This window comes from Sebastes fasciatus, chromosome 5 (genome assembly GCF_043250625.1).
Source record: "Sebastes fasciatus isolate fSebFas1 chromosome 5, fSebFas1.pri, whole genome shotgun sequence".
In the NCBI taxonomy this organism is placed as follows: domain Eukaryota; kingdom Metazoa; phylum Chordata; class Actinopteri; order Perciformes; family Sebastidae; genus Sebastes; species Sebastes fasciatus.
Genome location: NC_133799.1, coordinates 2,352,300 through 2,373,257, shown reverse-complemented (window position 1 = coordinate 2,373,257; position 20,958 = coordinate 2,352,300). Strand labels below are relative to the sequence as shown.

General features: G+C 42.5%; 1 protein-coding gene across 4 annotated transcripts; it reads left to right on the top strand.

Annotated features, from left to right (window-relative positions):
* Positions 1 to 1,647: 1,647 nt before the first annotated feature.
* LOC141767332 (chymotrypsin-like elastase family member 3B) lies at positions 1,648 to 19,225 on the top strand. Of its 4 annotated transcripts, none has more exons than XM_074634520.1 (11): positions 1,648 to 1,801; positions 1,889 to 1,997; positions 14,976 to 15,244; positions 16,582 to 16,871; positions 16,953 to 17,041; positions 17,125 to 17,222; positions 17,605 to 17,733; positions 18,070 to 18,206; positions 18,503 to 18,645; positions 18,746 to 18,898; positions 19,024 to 19,225. In XM_074634520.1, exons 4-11 carry the CDS (start codon positions 16,829 to 16,831, stop codon positions 19,039 to 19,041), a joined length of 810 nt encoding a protein of 269 aa, XP_074490621.1. In that variant the 5' UTR covers positions 1,648 to 1,801; positions 1,889 to 1,997; positions 14,976 to 15,244; positions 16,582 to 16,828; the 3' UTR covers positions 19,042 to 19,225. The 4 variants fall into 4 exon arrangements, with proteins under 4 accessions (XP_074490621.1, XP_074490624.1, XP_074490622.1 ...); XM_074634523.1 differs by having other exon boundaries at positions 14,976 to 16,730; positions 16,779 to 16,871; XM_074634521.1 differs by lacking the exon at positions 14,976 to 15,244.
* Positions 19,226 to 20,958: the final 1,733 nt, after the last annotated feature.

The window sequence follows — 20,958 nt, the reverse complement described above, 5'->3', positions numbered from 1 at the left end:
ACGAGCCAAATTAAATCTCTGCTCGGTTTATTTTCCGCCTGAGAGGCTCGCTGTTATTTTTGTACGCATTAGCAAAGGTTACCAAAAATTATATGGTTTGCGAGAGGTAAGTGATATCTGATCACGCTGTGATTGGCTAAATGAAGGGCGGCCTATTCTCATTTAAAACCAGTGAACACACTGAAATCCAAGAGGTTTGTCCCCACTTCTTCAAATCCCTGAGACCTTTTTTTAAGGTTGTTCCCCGAGTAAGAATGAGTCGTTGGGCTCACAATGGGCCGCAGTGACAGCCCGTCCTCCGTGGAGCTCTGATAGCAGCAGAATGCCACTCTGGGAGGGTTCAGACGCTTTATATTCTCTCCACGCCAAGGTCCTAACCCCCCCGTGTCGGCCCCCTCACCCCTCACCTCCTGTCTCCTCTAATGTGGCTTTATTGACTGTGACACACTGAGCATGGAGACGATGACCAAACAATTAAAAGTGCCCCCAAAGGAAGGGCCATTAGAGTCACAGACCATTCCACGGGCTTTGTGTGTGTGTGTGTTTGTGTGTGTGCGTGTGTGTGCGTGTGTGTGCGTGTGCGTGTGTGTGTGTGTGTGTGTGTGTGTGTATGTGTGTACACCGTTTCCAAAGTGTGACAAGCAGTGGTGGACGTGAAGTGAGGCGAGTAGAAATTCCTCTCGCCACCCCATCCCCCCAATAATGAATAAACAGGAATATGTGAATAACAACATGTGAATAAGAGGAGTACTTATTTTCCGACACATCCCGTCTCACGTCTGAGCCTCAACAAACTGGGTTATCAGTGAAATCAAGCTCTCTAAAGCTCCAGCAAACATCTCAGAGATCAACGGGATTATGATGAATTGTATGTATTCAGCTGCAGAGATAGATCTCTAATGAAGAGGGGGGGGATGATGGCTAATGCTCTTAAAGACACACACATGCATGCGTATAAATACTGGCGAGTTGCTTCAGAGGGTTCCTGACAGCTTTTGAGGGCCCTAATCTTGTCTTATAGTTTCAGCTCTGGTTCATGCAAATGTGAAGCGAAACACCCCATAATGACGCCACTAATGGCCCTGCGTGACCTCTGACCTCGTGTCTCTGTCAGGGTCTTCACGGGGCCACGGGCCAGCCGCATAATCGCTTCCATGAACGACTGGCGGCCCTTTTCAAATGTGGCTTTTAGCCCTGCCGGAGACCTAAATGTTAATTTAGTGAAATGCAGCTAATGCTCGCCTGTCACTTGTCGTCAGGTTTGATTATGTTCGTGAGCTGTTGTTTGTCCTCCTTTATTAAGTTTACGCTGCGATGAAATGATCTGTGTTTCATTACGACCCTCCTGGAAACAATCCTGTCGACAATTTAGACACGGGTTACACACACACGGACACGCCGGCGAGGACACGCAGGCGAGGACACGCAGAGCAAACAACCAGGATAACATTGAAGAACATAATACTACAGTAGATCTGGCATTTAGAAAACTCCATCATAGACTGTAAAACATCATCTGGCAGGAAGATGTTTAAATATCTCACCTATTAAAGGCCGTCCATGTGTTCAGTAAATATTTTAACCAGCATCTTTGCATCCAGATATACTGTCAGTAAACCTTTACCAGCTCCCCCCCACTGAGACGATTTCATTACCGTCAGAGATGACATCAGGCCAAAACATCAGGCTCTTTTATCTTCGTTAGCAACAGTATCAATTGGATTTGCTGCCTTTAAAGATAATTGGAAGAACATGAGGCTGAGCGGAGTGAAGCTGTGAGAGGCACGGTGCCGGCTAACAGGTATGAAGAATTCACTTTTCATGTGTGGAAGGAAATCATTAACTTATGAAAACATTTGGTGAGCGGTCTTCATCTGAACATTCACAGGTGAGCCAGAGCTCAGTAACAGAGAGGGGGGAGGGATGTGATTCTGGATGTCAGGAGGTCTACCCAGTCAGGCTGGTCTCATATACAGCTGCAGCTATACCTACGAAAAGTAAGGCACTGTAATCCTATATATCCCATGAAATCCATGCGTACTTAATACACGTAATCGTGAACCGGGTAGTGTAAAGAGGACGAATGCAGCGTAGGGAGGACGTGGATGGGTATGTGATTAAAAACACCAGGAGAACGCTGTGGGTGTCCCGTGTGAAACCAGAAGTCAACGTTGGTTTATTTGTCACATAACTTCCATACTTAAGTTACAGCACTTCTGTAGTTATTTTAACCCAAACCGAGATCTTTTCCTAAACCTAACCAAGTTGTTTCCTGTGAAGATAGAAGTTTATTTTGAAAAGACTGTATGCATGTAACATGCTGAAATTGCTGGACATTCGTAGGAGAACGATGAGGAATAACTTTTCTTAAGATATCATACGAACCGTTGTATGAGGACACGCTGACCCAGTGTGCTCCTATATTTGTATCCATAAAACATTAAACTCAGTATGTCTACAGTACGTTCGCTGTGTGTGCAGATATGTCTTGAACTTCCTTCCTCATGAACTTAAGGCTGCTTTAGTCAATGTTTTATATCGACAGTGGATGAAATGATTGTGTGTAATGCTGCATTCACATGGAATCAGGCAGACGGTAGATGGACAACAGCTTCTGGACGGCACAGGAAAAACAAACAAACAGTCTGACAGAATGGCAGGACGGCAAAACACACATGACGATATGTTGCTATCTTTTTTTTATATTATTTTTATTTTATGTAATTATTCTGGTAATGCATATTGCTATAAAATGCAACTTTCTCTTAATAGTCTATTGCAAACTTAAACAACTTTCTGCTTGTGAGAGGGAGCTACATAACATCCGGTTGAAAATGATATGTAAAATATTTTAACTTCAGACAGCAATGCCGTCTACCGTTGCCGCCGCCGGTATTCCCACCTAATTTTACCAACCCGCTCTCGTCCACTAAAATGATATCTGGTTTGCCGTCTGCTTCATTCCTTGTGAATGCAAACTTCCCAGCACCAAACGGCAGACAGACAAAGTTAGCGACTAGCTGGTGAACACAGTTGAGCATTTATCTAACTTGCATTTTCCATGAGGCCAGAGATACGCCATATAACTTTATCAGGTGATATGTCAGTGTTGTGTTTACAGCTTGTTTCTGCTGCCCCCAAGTGGCCACAAAATCAGTTAATGCAGGTTTAAAGTAGGTAGTTGGAATTTCTTTCATATAAAGGTACTCACCAGTACCTATTATTAATATTACTTTATTACATTAACATGAATGCAACAAATATTTTAAAGCTCCAGTAAGACATTTTTTCACCACTAAGGGGCAGAAAGACTCACTCAAACACACTGAAACAGCCTTTTTACACAATTTGGTAACAAGTTCGCTCACCGGTTAGCCTTCCTGAAGAAGTCAAATATTCACTCTTCTTTTTAGTTCCTGTTTCCGCAGCTCCTGAGGTCTTTAGTTAGACGTTAAACTCTCTTGATATGTGACCTGTCACACTTATTTTAAGTACGATTGCAGCTCTATGTGAAAAGATATGAAGTAACAGGGGCGTCACAATTTGTTTTACAGACACTCATCACCATCACCTGGAATATAGATTCTGTAATTATTCAACCAAGTTGTGTTGTATAATGTATAACTGATCACAACATCAGTGTGTCCTTTAAAAATGAACGTTACTTTGATTAATGAATCCTCTGCAGTGCTGAAAGCTCATTTATAGAGTTACCCACTACTACCATCTACTGGAGACTGTTGTTGTATTTCTCCATAGTCACAGCCACCTGCAGTGATGATCGAATACAAGCAGGATGACCTTCTTGGGTTTCAAGTGTTGGAACCACAATCAGCTCTAAACAACAAGTAGAAACTGCAGAAATACAGCTGACGTGCACGCAGAACTCCCGATCACACACGGAGGATTGTTACTCCGACATCCAAATATGATCTCAGTGTGAGAGCGAGCGAGTTTAGCCAAAAAAATACGAGAACAGACGGACAATAAAACAGCAAAATGTGAGCCGCATGAACACAGGAGCTGCTAACTGTGATGAGGTCAGGCCTCTCTGGGCCTTCTCCTATTGCCAATGTCATTAAAATAAAAAATAATAAAAAGTATTTCCCCAAGCCTCATAAAGAGCGCATGATGATTCAGAGCTCAAATTTCCTCTCGAGGCGTCAAAATTAGGAGTGTTTGCTCTGTAACAGAATAAGGCGAGTTACGTGTCTCAAAGTGACATTTGTTGGAGAAATACTGCACTTTAATACATTAGCTGCAAAATATTACAAGAAGAAAATCTGTTTTTCAGCTGCAGTAACTTTCAGTTGTCAAAATGAATTGTAGTCCAGACTGTCTGCTCTCTAAAGTGGGAGTTAAAAAACACTTTTCTTGTATTAGATGCATTATTTCTGTGATGTTAAATACACGTCACAGAGTACTAACACACAGGATGAGCTGGTGGTGTTGTAAATGCTGATGCCTTTTGAGACAGTGCCCCCCTCTGGATCAACTTGTGCAGGACCTTCAAGTCCTTACAGGTCACACAAACACACACAGTATGTTTGTAGTCATGTGCACATGTATGTGAAGAGTGTGTAATATCATTCAGTTAGTGAGGGGGTCAGCAACCTTTACTATCAAAAGAGCCATTTTAGTAATCTGTCTGGAGCCGCAAAACGTTTGATCATTGTGATGAAGGTAACACAGTTTATAGTCTAAGTATATAGTATATAAGTATAATGCAGTGAGGGCCAAAGAGACAATGTACTACGAGTATTAGGGCCACATTGAGGGAAAAAACATCTGAGACTTACAGAATAAAGTCAGAATATTACGAGAATAAAGTCGTAATATTACAAGAATAGAATAATAACTTTACGGGGAAAAAAATAGTAATATTACGAGAATAAAGTCATAACTTTACGAGAAAAAAAGAAAATAACACGTAAAATTACTACTATATAATATTATTACTTTATTCTCAATCTCTGGTTTATTGTTTTCCTGAATGTGGCCCACATGAGCCACTGGACAGGGGCTAAAGAGCCGCAGGTTGCTGACCCCTGAGTTAGTGCATTATAACAGGTGCTCGTCTGTGGCAACGCTCACAGCGATGAGAAAACGCTTCGCTCTCTCTATCATAATAAATCCAGTGTTTTAGTGGAAGTTGCTGTTCACACCTTTTCCCTCCCTGCTTCTAAACAAGATTAATACCGCTGCTTAGTGTAATTTGGAACATCTGCTTATAGCGCTAAAGAGGACGTGGATCCCGTCAGAACATTCCCCAGACCGACAGCGTGTCGTTCACTAATCAGATGACTCCGTGCACGTCCACTGAGGATTTGGGGAAAGTTTCCAGTCTCCAGTCTTTTTCCCTCACACCCAGAGACTTACATAACCCCCGAAGAATCCAACCCCGAACAGTATCCGTGTACGGAGACAAATGGGCCACAACAGGTCTTATGTGGATTGTGTCTGGATGAGCCAGACGAACACCAGAGACGCCTCCAGACAGACAGCAACATCCTGGACTCCAGAGGTCCGAGAGGGAGTCTGCACCTGCTCTCGGTAGTCGTTCAGGAAACTAGGACTCTTCTTATTGTCATGGAGCTACGAGACACGTAGACAAACATGTGGTGCATTCAGGGCCGCCAGCATTTAGCAGCATTACAGAGTCTGTTTGATTTTCAGTCAGTTTTAAAAGTTCTAAAAGTACATACAAATACATAACAAATAATATTTCCATTAAATATAAAGCTACACCAGCAGCAGAGTAACTCCCAAGTCGTCAAATATGGCAGCTTGATCATCGGTCCTACGCATCAAACTACGTGGCCGGAGTTATGGCGGGAGTAAAGGAGGAAATCAGGTGACGTAGTATAAAGACAGATAGAGGTCGGGGTGGATGGATGGACTTTCACCCCGGAGACCGCTGTTCGTGTCACGAATGAAACCAAAATTCATTGTTGACTCATTTTAAGTTACATATTAAGTTACGTTACGTACCTAACCTTCATTGCGTGAATAAATTGAATAAAATAAATCAAAATAAATTGGGACACATTTGGAATGTTTTCGTTTACAACTGCGAGATGGTCCAGAGCTCACTAATTAACACATCACATGCGTAAAACCAGTCTGCAGTCAACAATTTGGGGGTTACGAGCGGGACTATTTCCTAACCGGACACAGAGACTTCCTGGAGTCTCCACTGGTCCAACCTCATAGGTGACATCATAGCTTTAGAGGTGCTGTGGTATTGATCTCTGCAGGGTTGTCCTCAGCATAACCTCTTCTGAGTCTGGCGAGACCATGACACCCTGTTTAGGGGTATCACCTCTGCCAGGACAACAGCCAATCAGCAACCAGCACACCTTCCTTTTATCAGCTCCGGGTCCCTGTTGATGGTGGAGGTGGTGGAGGTGGTGGCGGCGGCACCGGGCCGCCCAGAGAGACCTCAACCCTGTCAGCCCGGCGTACACACAGGAGAGCGCTGAAATCACTAGCACATGGGCCCTAACTCACACACACACACACTTTTGTGTTTGGAGAAAGGACATGCTCAGCAGCACACTCCCGACCTCTAACTATTCTTTATAAATAATCAAAATAAATGCACCTGAGAAACGTGAGATGAATCTGGAGATATTTAAATCTGTTATTTACATTATGGAAACTGTTTGTTGCCATATCTGCTGCGCAAATTGTAAACGTGGCTACAAATGTTAATGGCAGCGAGATTCAACACAATGTATATATATGTGTGTGTGTGTGTGTGTGTGTGTGTGTGTGTGTGTGTGTGTGTGTGTGTTGAGCATGTGTGAATGCTTACCTGTTACACAGAGAGCTCTTTGTGTATCGCTCTAAACCTGCGGAGGCAGCAGCCGTCGGCGAGCTCCAACTTTATGTCAACGACTTTGGGACAATATTTATATAATGTTTGCATAAAATGATAAATATACAGGTGTATTTACCTGTGAGGGGGGGGGAGGCTCTGAGTCGAGGCACTGTGGAGGCGGTGTGTCGGACCCATCGGCGCAGTGATTTGTATGTATTTGTTTAAGCTTCGGGTTTCAGGCCGAGCCGAGTAACGTGTCACTTTCATTAACACGTCGGTGCTTTCGGCCATGTGACTGCAAGGTCATCTAGAGTTACACACCTTCACTCTGTGGTCACCAACACGCTTTCATTTTACGGGGCAAGAAAATATATAGAGCCGGGATATTTCTGTGTGGAGCAGCTCGACCTTTTCTAAATTGCCTCCGTATATCACGTCAGTTCTTAGATTTTTGTGCTCATTTGTCACAATCCAGAGGATCTATTTGACCTCACCTATTTCTTTCATCGTTGAAAAGTCCTATGTGTTCTTATTGTGAAGTGCAGGATATACAATAAATAAAGAGATGATTTTTGTGTGTAAAAAAAACAAACAAGTGTAGTATCTGGAGAGGCCTTGTCTCTTCTGTGGCCTCAAAGCTGCTATTAACCGTGTTGGAGAGATTTATGAACACTTCACAGCTCAGTATATTAAACCGCTGCCGCCTGCCAATTTGCAGAGGTGTTGCAGGTGTCAGTGGGAGTGTGAGGTGAGCCGAAGCTGGTCAATGGCCCCATTATGAACCTAACACGTTCAGAAAAGTACAAAATATATAAATATATATATATATATATCCTGAAAAATGATTAAACTACGTACATCTGTTCAAGCGTACAAATACATACTGTAGTACACATATACATGTTCTGCAAATGTTTGTTTTCATATAGTAGGTATAATGTTGACCATGTTCGCTATCTTAACTTAGCCTGTTAGAATGCTAAAATGTGTTTATTATCATTAAATACTTAGTACAGTGTTCTTATTCTCAGGGCGTCAAATAACAACGCTTTGTCACAACCGTCGCGGTAGATACCTTTCGCGGCGGTAGGACACGTACCGGGCTTTCCATTAACTACAATGTAAACCCCTCCAGGGCAACAGTAAACGCTCAGGGAAAGTGCTTTGGTGACGTAGTTTAAAGAGTGAGAGTGGAGGTTGATGAATCCAACAAACACAGGGCTTTCATCCAGGAGACCGCTGTTCATGTCCTGCGTGTTAAGTTTCATTTTCACTTTACAATCAGCTGAACGTTCATGACCCGTGTTCTCAACGTCAAGTCACATTTTCACTGTAAAAACGTTTTAAGTCGTTTTAAGCTCAACCATGTTGTTTTTTCCTAAACCTAACTAAAGTGGTTTTGTTGCCTAAACCTAAGCAGCAGTGTGTTCCAATCCGCGTACTTCTGTACTTACACTTACTACTTTGAGTGCATAAGTGCGTTCATACTGGGAAGTACGGCAAAATGCAGTGCACTCAAAGTACCCGGATGTTGTACTCAAAATGGTCAGATCGTTGAGTGTAGAACGCTGGACACTTTCCACACTCAACTGTCGCCATCTTGGCTACGTAGCGGAAGGGGCGGAGCCAAGACCACTATTCAAACATACGTAGATAACAGAATAAAACAATACAAACAATACAATACGTAAACATACCGGTGCATTTTCAGCCAACATGAGGACACATCGTAGACGACGGCGTTGGAGACATAATTTCCACTCTGCTTTAATTTTTTTCACAAGATGTTTTGGCGGGTAGCGAGCCGCGGTCAAATGTTGCGATCGTCATTTCCGGTCAGTGCGCCGCAGAGTATTCGATTTGAGACGACCCTACCCCGTTGTAATTTACGCACTACTCAAGTGAGTACAGAGTGCACAAAGTGCACTACATTGAAGTGTACTTCTGGAAGTACGTGGATTGGAACACACTGCAAGTGTTTTTGTTTAATTGACAATATTAAGCAGGTGTTTACTGCGAGCGAAGTCAAAGCGTCAGTATGTGACGAGTTGTAAGTATATAAAAAGTAAACTGCAAGCATACTGGAAGTACACTAATAGTACACTTGAATAAACTTCTTTTTGGTACAGGAGTGGCTGACATTGCCGATCCTAGTGCTACGCTGCTAGCATGGCTGAAAAAATAAAAACAATCTAACATGCATGTTGAGAATGAAAGACGCTGTCTGAAATGTAAGTGCATTTGGTTTTTCTTTTTCATTTCAAGTCTATTAAGAACATTTCAGATGTTACGAGAACAGAAAGAGCAGTGCGATGACAACACATAACTATGACATATGGAGGGGGGGTCTTTGTTATTGTCCATCAATCACAACCATGAAACCTTAGCCTCTGTGGGAGAGGAGACTAAAGAGGAGGACTGTCTCTGGGTCTGCTCTGTCTGGTGTTTCTCTGTCACTATCCCTCGGCTGGCATCTCCAGAGCTCCTCTACGACCTCCCTTTGAAAACTAAATTCAGTAACATGTTTCCTTCCAGCTCCGGTAGGTTAGTGTTAAGCACCGAGCTGTCTAATCTAACCCGACAGTCAATTTCGGGGTCATTAGCCATCAGAAAGTTAGCGATTAAGCCTTATTATGTCGACTCACTTTTGATGTCGCGGACCCTGAAATTACGGATCTGTTGGGTTCAATTTAATCTCACAGTAACCAGGTGGCACTGTGAGAAACCACTGAAAGGTTAGAGCCAAGCAGAGTTACTCCTGAATCTCATTTCCATCTGTCACTACGCTTCTTTCCATCTCTGTAACCGAGTCCAAATCCCTCACAGCGACTCAGATCTGCTCTGCTGAGATGCTCCTTCATTGTTTCCGCAATAAAAACGCTGCAGGCTTCTGGTTTCCTCTCTCCCTTTAATAAAATGCTGCTCTCATATCAGGGCCTGCAGCTTGAACCCGTGTTTGATTTGTGAGTTAAAAGGAGCAGAGATAATCACACCGCCTCTGTCTTACATGACCAAAGCACTTTGTGTTTATGGGCTGGTGATGCAAGCCAGTGCGGCAGGCTAAACTGTTTTTAATTTGACCAACAAGGTTTTAGTTAGGCAGCGGGCGAGGAGAGAGGGGAGGAAGTAAGAGGAGGTTAACAATAAAGAGGAGGGCGGCAATGAATCACACTGAGAAGTAGCACCACAGGAGCCCAAATGGAGTCGATTACCAGTGAAAACTCTTCTGTTTGTGAGCTGGCCGACGGGGGTCTGAGGTTGTTAAGGTCGGACCATCAGACAGAGTGTGAAATAAAAGACGATGATGGTTAACGGGGCAATATGTAAGAATCAGAAATTGCTTGTTAACAGTGACACCTGTGGGCGTTCAATCAATGACAGTAAGCGTCCTGTTGCTCACGCTACATAGACGTGAACCATAATATCATTATGTATTTCACATGCTTGCAGTAATGTGAGCTGACCAAACGAAGGTCCCTCCATGAATCAAAGGCCCGGCCGATGTTGAGCCTAGTTTTCCCCCCCGACGTCGGTCACATTCCTTTGGGGGTTTTTGTGCTTCCGTGGAGTTTTTTGTGTCGCAGTCTGAGTTGTGGTCTTTTGTTGGCGTTAGCAGACTCCATTTCTAACCAAACGTTAGCTATGGTTGCACACTGTTAGCCCTGTTGCATAGCTGAAAATAAAGGCACTCGCCAGCACGAATGACGTCACATCCGTTGGATTTGGGATTTGGGATTTTACAGAGACCGGAACATTTAATTGGCATTAAAGGAACCGCACTAAGCTGGTTTAAGTCCTATTTATCAGATCGATCTCAGTTCGTACCTGTTAACGATGAGTCCTCTATGCATGCCAAAGTTAGTCACGGAGTTCCACAGGTTTCTGTGCTTGGACCAATTCTATTCACCTTATCTATGCTTCCCTTAGAAAGCACTACTTTCATTGTTATGCAGATGATACCCAATTATATCTATCGATCGAGCCAGACGAAACCAACCAGTTAACTAAACTTCAAGCATGCCTTAAGGACATAAAAACCTTGATGACTCAGACTCAGATTTGACGCAATATAAAAATAAATTGAATTGAATTGAATTGAATTTTCCCGGAAGAAAGCGGCCCGCATTCTTCACATTAAAAACAGTCTATAGGCTGATCGAGGAAACCCAGAAAGTCACAGAAGGTCTCGTTTTTTAAGTTAGGCTACAACCTGTTCACACATTGGCAATAGAAAACAATTAAAAAATGTCTATATGCGTAAAATCGTACATACATTCGCTTTAAAGACACAGAGAAAATAGATTCTCCTTTAAAGCTCCAGCTGCTCGGCCCAGAACAGTTTATTTGGATTCAGGTTTCCTTCATCTATCAATGTCAGTTATCAATGACCTTGTTATGAATAGTTCTCTTCTGTTCTTCTACCTTTTTGTTTGCTTGGCTTGAGGGCTGAAATACAAAGAATTTACTTTGTAGTTGTTTTCTTCCTTCCAACAATAACCTCACTATTATTCTACAATCAGAACAAGACACTTGAGAGCAAAACAAAATTTGTCTTTAATTTCAGCCCTGATTTAAACCTGACAACAACGAGCTTAAATATCACTCGTCAGTTGCTGACATCGCCGACATGACCTGAACCTGAGAACTGTGGCCAAGTCCGTCCACATGTAAAGTGACATCTCAATATATAACACACAGATAAGAGCGGTTATGTTTAACATTCTTCTAATTCTTCATGTGTTGTGTAAGAGAGGACACTCCTCTGCTGGTAAAGTCCCACTGAACCAAGGACTTAACCACCAGCGTCCAACAGAGACAGACTGTGCAGCGTAGTGTGAAATAGGACATTGCTGAGAGAAAAAATGACTCACTCAACTTTTCACGGCTGAGTAAATGTTTTAAAAAAGTGCATCTGCTGCAATAATTAGATTAAACCCATCCCATCTATCCTGACTGGAGCGTCTCAGTAGTTGGAGAAGTCGATTGCATGTCTGAAAACCCACCCGAAGGCTTCATTTTGTGCAGAGCTACAAGCAGAAATAATCATCTCTGACTGGAGCCTGAAGGAGAACTTCACTCTGCTTCTCCATCACCAGCAACCATGTGAGAGAACCGGATAGCACCAAAACAGCCACAGGGAGCCAAAGAAAGACATGGACTTGATTGATCATGAGCATTGCTGTCAATCACGAAATCCATGTAAATGTAGGCTCAACCCGATCTCATGGGAAGGCGTATAAATAGTACGACATTTCCGTGTATCATGATAACACATTTAATGCTTTTTGTGTGTCATTTAACGGCTCATCGTTACCGTGAAACGGTCACAGTTATGTTTAGGCTACAAAACCACTTAGTTAGGTTTAAGAAAAACATCATGATTGAGGTTAAAATAAGCACGTAAAATAAGTATGTAAACTAAGAAAAATAAATACATAAACAAAGTAAAATAAGTACGTAAACTAAGTAAAATAGTTACATAAACTAAGTAAAATAAGTACGTAAACTAAGTAAAATAGTTACATAAACTAAGTAAAATAAGAATGTAAACTAAGTAAAATAAGTAAGTGAACTAAATAAAATAAATACGTAAACTAAGTAAAATATGTACGTAAACTTAGTAAAATAATTACATAAACAAAGGAAAATAATTTGCAAACTAAGAAGAATAAGTACGTAAACTAAGAAAAATAATTACGTAAACTAAGTACGTAAACTAAGCATTTTAGGCTATTTTTGTGTCATTAAGTGCCACATTGCGAATGTGAAACAGCTGCAGCTATGTTTAGCCAACAAAACCACTTAGTTAGGTTAGGAAAAACATCATGGTTGTGCTTAAAATAAATACGTAAAATAAGTGCGTAAACTAAGAAAAATAGTTACCTAAACCAAGCAAAATAAGTACTTACACAACCTAACATAAGAATGAAACTTCTAAAAACACTGAACAGCGGTCTCCTGGTTGAAAGTCCTGTGATTGTTGGACCCATCCACCTCCCCTCCCTCCCACCGTAAGCAGTCTTTCTCACATTTTATTCTACGTCACCAGTTCTGAGCGTAGCTTATTCATCCATACCATGTAGCACAGACTACATGGTATAGACATGGCATGCCAAAAGCAATAAAGGCGTTGATATTGCATGGGAAACCGTGTCATTCATCCTCAACACAAGGCTTTCATCCAGGAGATTGCTGTTGGTGTTCTGTGCGTTATGATTTACTTTCATGTTACAATCAGCTGTTTGTACGTGTCCACAACGTCAAGTCTCAAAAAAGTCGTAATTTTAATGTTTAATTCACAACATAAAGCGTGTGTTTACTGCGACCGTAAAGTGACGCCGAGGGGTCTGACAAAGCGTCGGTATGTGAGGAGCTGTGATGAGAACGTGTTGGAATAATCATACCAAAATATCAAACCTTTCCTTTAATGCTGTGCAATCTGCCCTTTTGGAAAATATAGCGTATCACTGTGAGGTTTGGTGTGTAGTGTGTGCTCTCAACCAAATGAAATCATGTTCACGCTGCATCTCTCATGGTGAAAGGTGATATCATGAACTAACTCATGAGAAGCTGCATGTGCTCTGCATTCATTCAGCCCTATTTTATGCCTTCTATTAACGACTGATATTCTTCTTCTCGGTGACTGGAAACTGAATATCGGCCACTTGATGTGACAGAGCAGTAAAGTGTGATTTATGTTGTAAAGGTCTAATTGGCAGCATTTCCTCCGTCTCCAGGCTGCGCTCGTCACATTTCTTGACGTATCTGAAAACCTTGGGAGATATATACTTGGCTTTAAACAGCGCTGGCTGGTCTCAGATCATTTATCTCTGTCTCGAGCTACCACTGAATAGAGAGCAGGCCTGCTTCTGTGGCTAAATGCATTTCTCTCTGGAAATATCGATTTACGTAGTTCAGCAGAACAATGTCTTGATGGAATTTTTTTTATAGAGGAAAAAGAAACAATAAAAGGGTTCAACATGCAAGAACAGCTCATATAACTTTACACCAAACTATACTTTTCCAGTCATTTTATCATAAAATCTGAATATATTATGCTATAAAATGTTCCTGTAATGTGATACACAAATCATTTTTGGTAAAGTAGACATTGACTGGACTCGTACAGCGCTGTGGCTTTATGGATGGAAATGCTTGTCCATCACTGATGGCTCAACAACTGGAATCTGGTGCAGACGTTCCTCACATTCAGGTTCAGGTTACTTTATTTGTAGATAGATTTGATCTGCGGTAGACGAGGCGTCCGTCTTGACACACGTTACGAACAAAACAGACAATAGACAGACGTGATAAAAGTACTCAAAGTTCAGGATGATTTGTTGTTGCATAAATTTCTCCAACACTTTGGTTTATGACTAAATACCTGCAGAACTTATTACATTCCCATCCCAACCTCACCTGTACTCATTTTGCAGTGCTAATTAGCAAATATTAGCATGCTAACACACTAACATGCAGTGTGTTCCAATCCGCGTACTTCTGTACTTACACTTACTACTTTGAGTGCATAAGTGCGTTCACACTGGGAAGTACGGCAAAATGCAGTGCACTCAAAGTACCCGGATGTTGTACTCAAAACGGTCAGATGGTTGAGTGTAGAACGCTGGACACTTTCCACACTCAACTGTCGCCATCTTGGCTACGTAGCGGAAGGGGTGGAGCCACGACCACTATTCAAACATACGTAGATAACAGAATAAAACAATACGTAAACATACCGGTGCATTTTCAGCCAACAGGAGGACACATCGTAGGCGACGACGTTGGAAACGTAATTTCCCACTGCTTTAATTTTTTTTCAGAAGATGTTTTGGCGGGTAGCGAGCCGCGGTCAAATGTTGCGATCGTCATTTCCGGTCAGTGCGCCGCAGAGTATTCGATTTGAGACGACCCTAACCCGTTGAAATTTACGCACTACTCAAGTGAGTACAGAGTGCACAAAGTGCACTACATTGAAGTGTACTTCTGGAAGTACGTGGAATGGAACACACTCATGGTAAAACTCAACTCTGTCTCCAGCAAAATTATGATTATGATTTTTTTGGATGATTGATTTTCATGATGGATGGATGTTGAAATTGGTTGGTACTGTACTAGCTTACGTAAGCACACATCATATTTTGTTTTACAGGATGAAAAGATGATTGGATTTTGATATAAAGCTGGGACGTTGGGACCCCGTGAGTGATGTGACCGAGCGGACTCTACTGCTCTTGTTCCATCTGCCCAAGATCCGGGTACTTTTTCCAGACAGAAGTCGAGCCATTTAGGCTTCATGCTCAACTGAGCAACTTTCATAGGAATGAACGGGGCCCGCCTCCAACGCTGTATCCAGTTCTCTTTATATATCCATGAGCTACAACCTCATAAAGCTGCTACTGTAGCATGGTTGTAAACTCAGTATGTTTCTATCATAGTTATTTGATTGATAATATCGAAGGATTTAACTGTACATTTGTTTTAAGTACTGTAAGTGTTTTATGTATAAAGTAGGTTGATGACAGAAAAGTAGCAGTGCTGTAAAATCCAATATTTGCATTTGAAATAACTCCCCTCACATTGTAATGATTTAAAATGTCCATTGATTCTTTTTCACACTGTTTAACTTTATAGAATTTATTGTTTTACACACACACTCATTCATAATAAATGACAAGTCCCACCTGACTGACCTCCTGTAAACAGCATCGCCGGTTAATTCGCTGTGAGCTGCGGCCCTAATCCCAATTATTCACAGTTCTGTCATTGCGATGTTATGCAAACACACATGCACATGTCAGCTCCATAAATCTTCCTGCAGTGTCTGGTGTGGGGAATTATCTTAACACGGCGGGAAAACAAGCAAAGCCTCTTAGCTGTTGAGGCACTATTGATTTGATTTGCTTCCTAAAAAAGGGGGAAATTTATAGATGCAGGCCGTCTTCTCCGGAGAGTGATATTAGTTTAGTCCCTCAGGAGGGACGGATCCTGTCTGGTCTGAGCGAGGCGTGAAGAATGGGGTCCAGACTCAGCGGGGGCGCGGGCCCCTTCGTGAATGTAGAACATGTTATTAAAGCAGAGAAAGTTGTTACAGGACTGTTTCTCTTGAAGGTAACCCAAAGATATCCAGTTCTGTGGTCTGCAGGAAGAAAATGTATTTCTGAGCAGCGCACTGAGACAGCTGACGACACTAAACCCTCGTCTCACTTTCCTTCCTTCCTCCCTGCTTTTCTTCTTCTCTCACTCCGAGTTGCTACCTCAGCTACTCTCATTCTAACACCACAGTTTCACTCCAGGAACAGTTTGTTCTTCTGAGTGTTCAGGCTGGAGGCTTTTTACATGTTTAACTGTGTATTTTCATGCACAAATTATTCCACCACTGGTTCGTTTTCAACACTTCTAATACTAAACTCTTTGGATGTTTTGGATGCATCGAGCATCGTTCCTGTGCCGAAGCCTATTTTGCATCCTTAAATATAATAATCGATCGATATGAATCTTTAGTTTAAGCTTTTACTAATATATTCTGTTCTCTTATATTATTTATTTTTATTTGCACACACATAAAAAAAATAATAAAATCCAGATAATGAAACAAAAATTGGAAATGTGACAAGAGGTCATGAGGAGGAAAACAAAGGAGAAAAAAGAAAACTAACATAATTTATTATATTCTATTGCTAAACGGTGCACTGGTAAAATGTACAAACCTTTCACATGTATGTGAGCACATGTAATTTTTTTCCATGCATGCACAGATCAGTGTCCTGCAGACCAGCTGATGCATCTGTGGAACAGGAAGTTCTTCCCACCACAATCGGCGCTGGACGCTGATAACAAAGTTCCACAGGTTCACTGTGATCATGTGTTTGGGCTGACAGACAGACAGAGAGACAGACAGACGGACGGAGAGACAGATGGACAGACTGACAGACGGAGAGACAGACAGACGGACTGAGGAGGTATAAGAGAGCTGAACTGTGTGAGTGTCTTCAGACTGACACCATGAAGCAGACTGTGGCCCTCCTGCTGCTTCAGGTAGCGTATGGTGAGTATCATGGCTGAGGCCCAGTTGTTACAGATGTTGACATGACAGACATAAAGATTGAACACTGTGATGTGTTTGTAGTTTTTGGATGTGGTTCACCTGCTGTGAAGCCCGACACCAGCAGGGTGGTGAACGGAGAGGATGCTCGCCCCCATAGCTGGCCCTGGCAGGTTCTGTAAGCTTAACGTTTTTAATTCACTACCAACACGCTCACTATTCTCTCTCATTATTCACGTTTTGTTTTCTTTCTCAGATCTCCCTGCAGGTGAAGCACGGCAGCCGTTTCCATCACACTTGCGGAGGGACTCTGATCGGACCTCGCTGGGTGCTGACGGCTGGACACTGCATCTGGTGACTAACATTAAGACAAGATGTGTGATTCAAGGGAGACAGACGTCAAGGATTTATTGAAGCGAGCACGCAGAACAATATCGACATGTAGTGTGATGCAAATGAGATCCAGAGAAGTTTACTGTAAAGCTGTAAAGCCCTGTTTCCACCGAGAAGTTCCTGGTCATTTTAGTCCCAGGACTACTTTTCAAGGAACTAAAAGGTTCCTTCAGCCTGTCTGCGTTTCCACTGCTGTCTTAAGACCTGTGAAATGAGACAAGGGTTGCTGGTGGTCACAAGGTTAAACTCTGCAGCCTGCTCCTGCAGCGGTTCATCTAAAACAACATGTTAAAAAAGAATCAATAAACGAGGGAAGTGTAATCTGACTTCATGTGTTTTACAGGCCAGGAGACGTGTACCGTGTGGTGTTGGGAGAGCACGACATGAGCCAGCAGGAGGGAACTGAACAGATCAGAGACGTCATGCGCATCGTCGTCCACCCCAAGTGGGACATCGACTTCGTGGCCGATGGGTGAGTTTATTAAATTAAAACTCTCGACTGCAAATCAATAAATCCCCTGAGTTCCTTGTTGGCTGCCTCCATCAGAAAACATGGGATTTTTCTCACTAGCCAATCAGAGCAGACTGGGCTTTATTCAGGAGGGGGGTCTTAAAGAGACAGGAGCTAAAACGGAGCGTTTCAGACAGAGAGTGAACACAGGGATATTCAGACTGACAGTAGGAGAACAATTATGTATTTTTTTTACATAAAAGCATGTAAACATGTTCTAGTAGAAACCCAAAATACAAGTATGAACCTGCCTACTCAATCAGGGAAAATCTAACTATGACCATGATTTCCTCCCAGCAACGATCTGGCCCTGCTGAAGCTGGATAAGAGCCCCGTCATGAACGACAGCGTTGGCGTGGCTTGTCTTCCCGAGGCTGGAGAGATCCCCGCCCACGGGACGCCGTGTTACATCTCCGGCTGGGGCAACCTTTACAGTAATGTCATCGCGTCCTCACCTGTCATCCTGCACATCACTGCAATTGTGTTTCATTTGAGTAGAAAATGAATGGGTGCTGCAAATGTAGCCTAGAAGTCAGTATTCACGTCAAAATGTGAACGATGGCTGACATTAACTCCTCGTGCCTCACTTTATAAAAGGTTTGCTCTGATGTTGTTTAAGGACGAGGGACGAGGAACCTCTTAATGCCAGTTTGTTTGCATGATGCTGATTGTATATATGATGTATGTACTGTATGTGTTGCTGAGCAGCTCTGTCCTCTGTGTGTCTCAGCCCACGGCCCCATGCCTGATAGGCTGCAGCAGGCCCTGCTGCCTGTGGTGGAGCACAGCGTGTGCAGCCGCAGCGACTGGTGGGGCATCAACGCCAAGAGCACCATGATCTGTGCCGGAGGAGACGCCGTGTCCGGATGCAACGTGCGTGAGGCAACTCTGTAAAACTGTCAGGAGTGAGCTAGCTGCTGTGAACAAGGTCAGCTGCTGTACTCTTTACTCTGTGTTCCTGTTCCTGTCTCAGGGAGACTCTGGAGGTCCTCTGAACTGCGTGGGTCAGGACGGGAGGTGGTACGTCCAGGGGGTGACCAGCTTCGTCTCCTCTCGTGTCTGCAATGAAGTGAAGAAACCCACCGTCTTCACCCGCACCTCCGCCTTCACCGACTGGCTCAGTGACGTAAGTTCATCTATAGACTTCTTCTGTTTGATCTACATGAACACCTCAGAGAAAAGTACCGCACTCAAACATCACTGATGAAGATGAAACATTTCATGTATCAATAAGTCCTGTTTTCTCTTCAGGTCATGCTGCGGTACTGAGGAGCTGCTGGACACCAACTGAGCAATAATGAAGTCTCAATATTTCCTCTGCTCATTGTCACGTTTCATATGAGACTCAGAACAATAGATCTGTCATCATCACTGAGAAACATTAGAATATAAAAAGATACAATATATTTAAATCATTTTCACACAGAACAATAAACCTTTGTGTCTTTTCTCAGCATGCCTCTGGTTATGAGTTATTGCACCTGCATTTTAACCTCTTTTACCCGACGGACCCGGTACCGGGTTCTTCTGAGCTGTGTGTTAAAACACTGCCTTTAATAACTTCATAAAATGCTGTGGTGGTCTTTTCTCTGAATAGTTTCTAAAAGATGAGGCCTTAACGCTTCTAAAACAACACTCAAAGTTTATTTTGGTCCAAACAATGTTTGTTTCACAATGATTTCAATATTTTAGTTACAAAATCAACACATGAGAAATTGTATTTTCATTTTATAATATTTCTGAGCGTTTTTATATTGAATGTATATACTTGACTTTGGATTATTTTTTGTTATCTTATTTACATTGTTATTGATCTTATTTGTTATTACCTCCGCCAAGGCCGAAGGCCTAGGAAGGAGGTTATGTTATCACCGGCGTTAGCTTGTTGGTTTGTTTGTTGGTTTGTCCGTTTGGAGGATTACTCCGAAAGTCCACGATGGATTTTAATGAAATTGTTTGGGGTCAAAATTACACAATTGTATTGATTTTATACCGTGCACAATGGTAGAATGTGATGATGCACAGGGTTAATGTCATGGTTAAAGGCTCCATTGTGTGCAAATATCCTCCTTTAGTGGATATCAGTAGTATTTTAGAGCCAGATTCCCTTTCAAGAGGTAGAAAACACATTTGGCACACTTTGGGTATCCAAGTGTGCCAGATGGAAAGTCCGCCTGGTCCTATCCTCACTAAAACCTTTGTAGAATATATGTGCTTTGTGTTATTTATATCTGCTTTGGCTCAGTTGTAGTCGAGGAGTTGCTGAATGAATTCAGTGGCATCTCTGTGTGTGGCATCATTGCTATAATGGTGTTATCCACTGAAAACATTTTAGGCGAGGATAAAAATGTAAATTTTTTCCTTTGGTTCATCACAGTTTACTCAGGCATAGTAACAGTCACAATGTTACTGACTGAATTCTCTGAGGTCTCACCTATCCATAGAGACCCAGATCATGCAGATAGACCTGGTAGCTGTTGAACTATTCTTCATTTATTGTGGGTATGTGTGTCTAGGTGAAACACACCTTCCAGCAGCCTTAAGAAGATAAATGACACCTAATTATTCAACACTTGTTTATTACAAAGCACAGAAGCAGCGAGAATCAAACAAAAAACAGCATTTTTCCACCAGAAACATGAAGACAAGATTCACCATCTCTGTAAAAATGCACCGTGCCACTTCCTACTTCATCCCTGTGTGATGAGAGGAGTGAGGAATGGCTGCCCATCAGCATGTGTGGACGACTTATGAACCAGCGCTTCCCTATCAATCATCAACCAAGGTCGGCCAAGTGTCGGCGCCGGTGGACGTCCTGTCTGATGCTCCAGGTGGGAGCTGTAGATGGAGAGCAGATGAATAGCAGCGATAGGTTACCTTGATGATGCTCGACCTCAGCAGTCGGCTGCTGCGTCAGATATAACGGCAAATATACATCCAGGTTGTGACGAAAGACTCAGCATGATAGAATGAGATAATACACACAAGGTACATACAGTGAACAGGCTAGTAAGTAGCTGGTTTATAGCTGAAACACGTTTGTTTTTCTGCCCAGGATAAACTAAGAAAGAGCGTTTATCTGTGAGTGCTGCTGATCTGTTTCTTCTGTTCTGGCACCCGATACTGTTCATAATTTGGAGACATGCTTGCTGCTACTTTCTACTTTGTTTGCGAACACACCTGTAA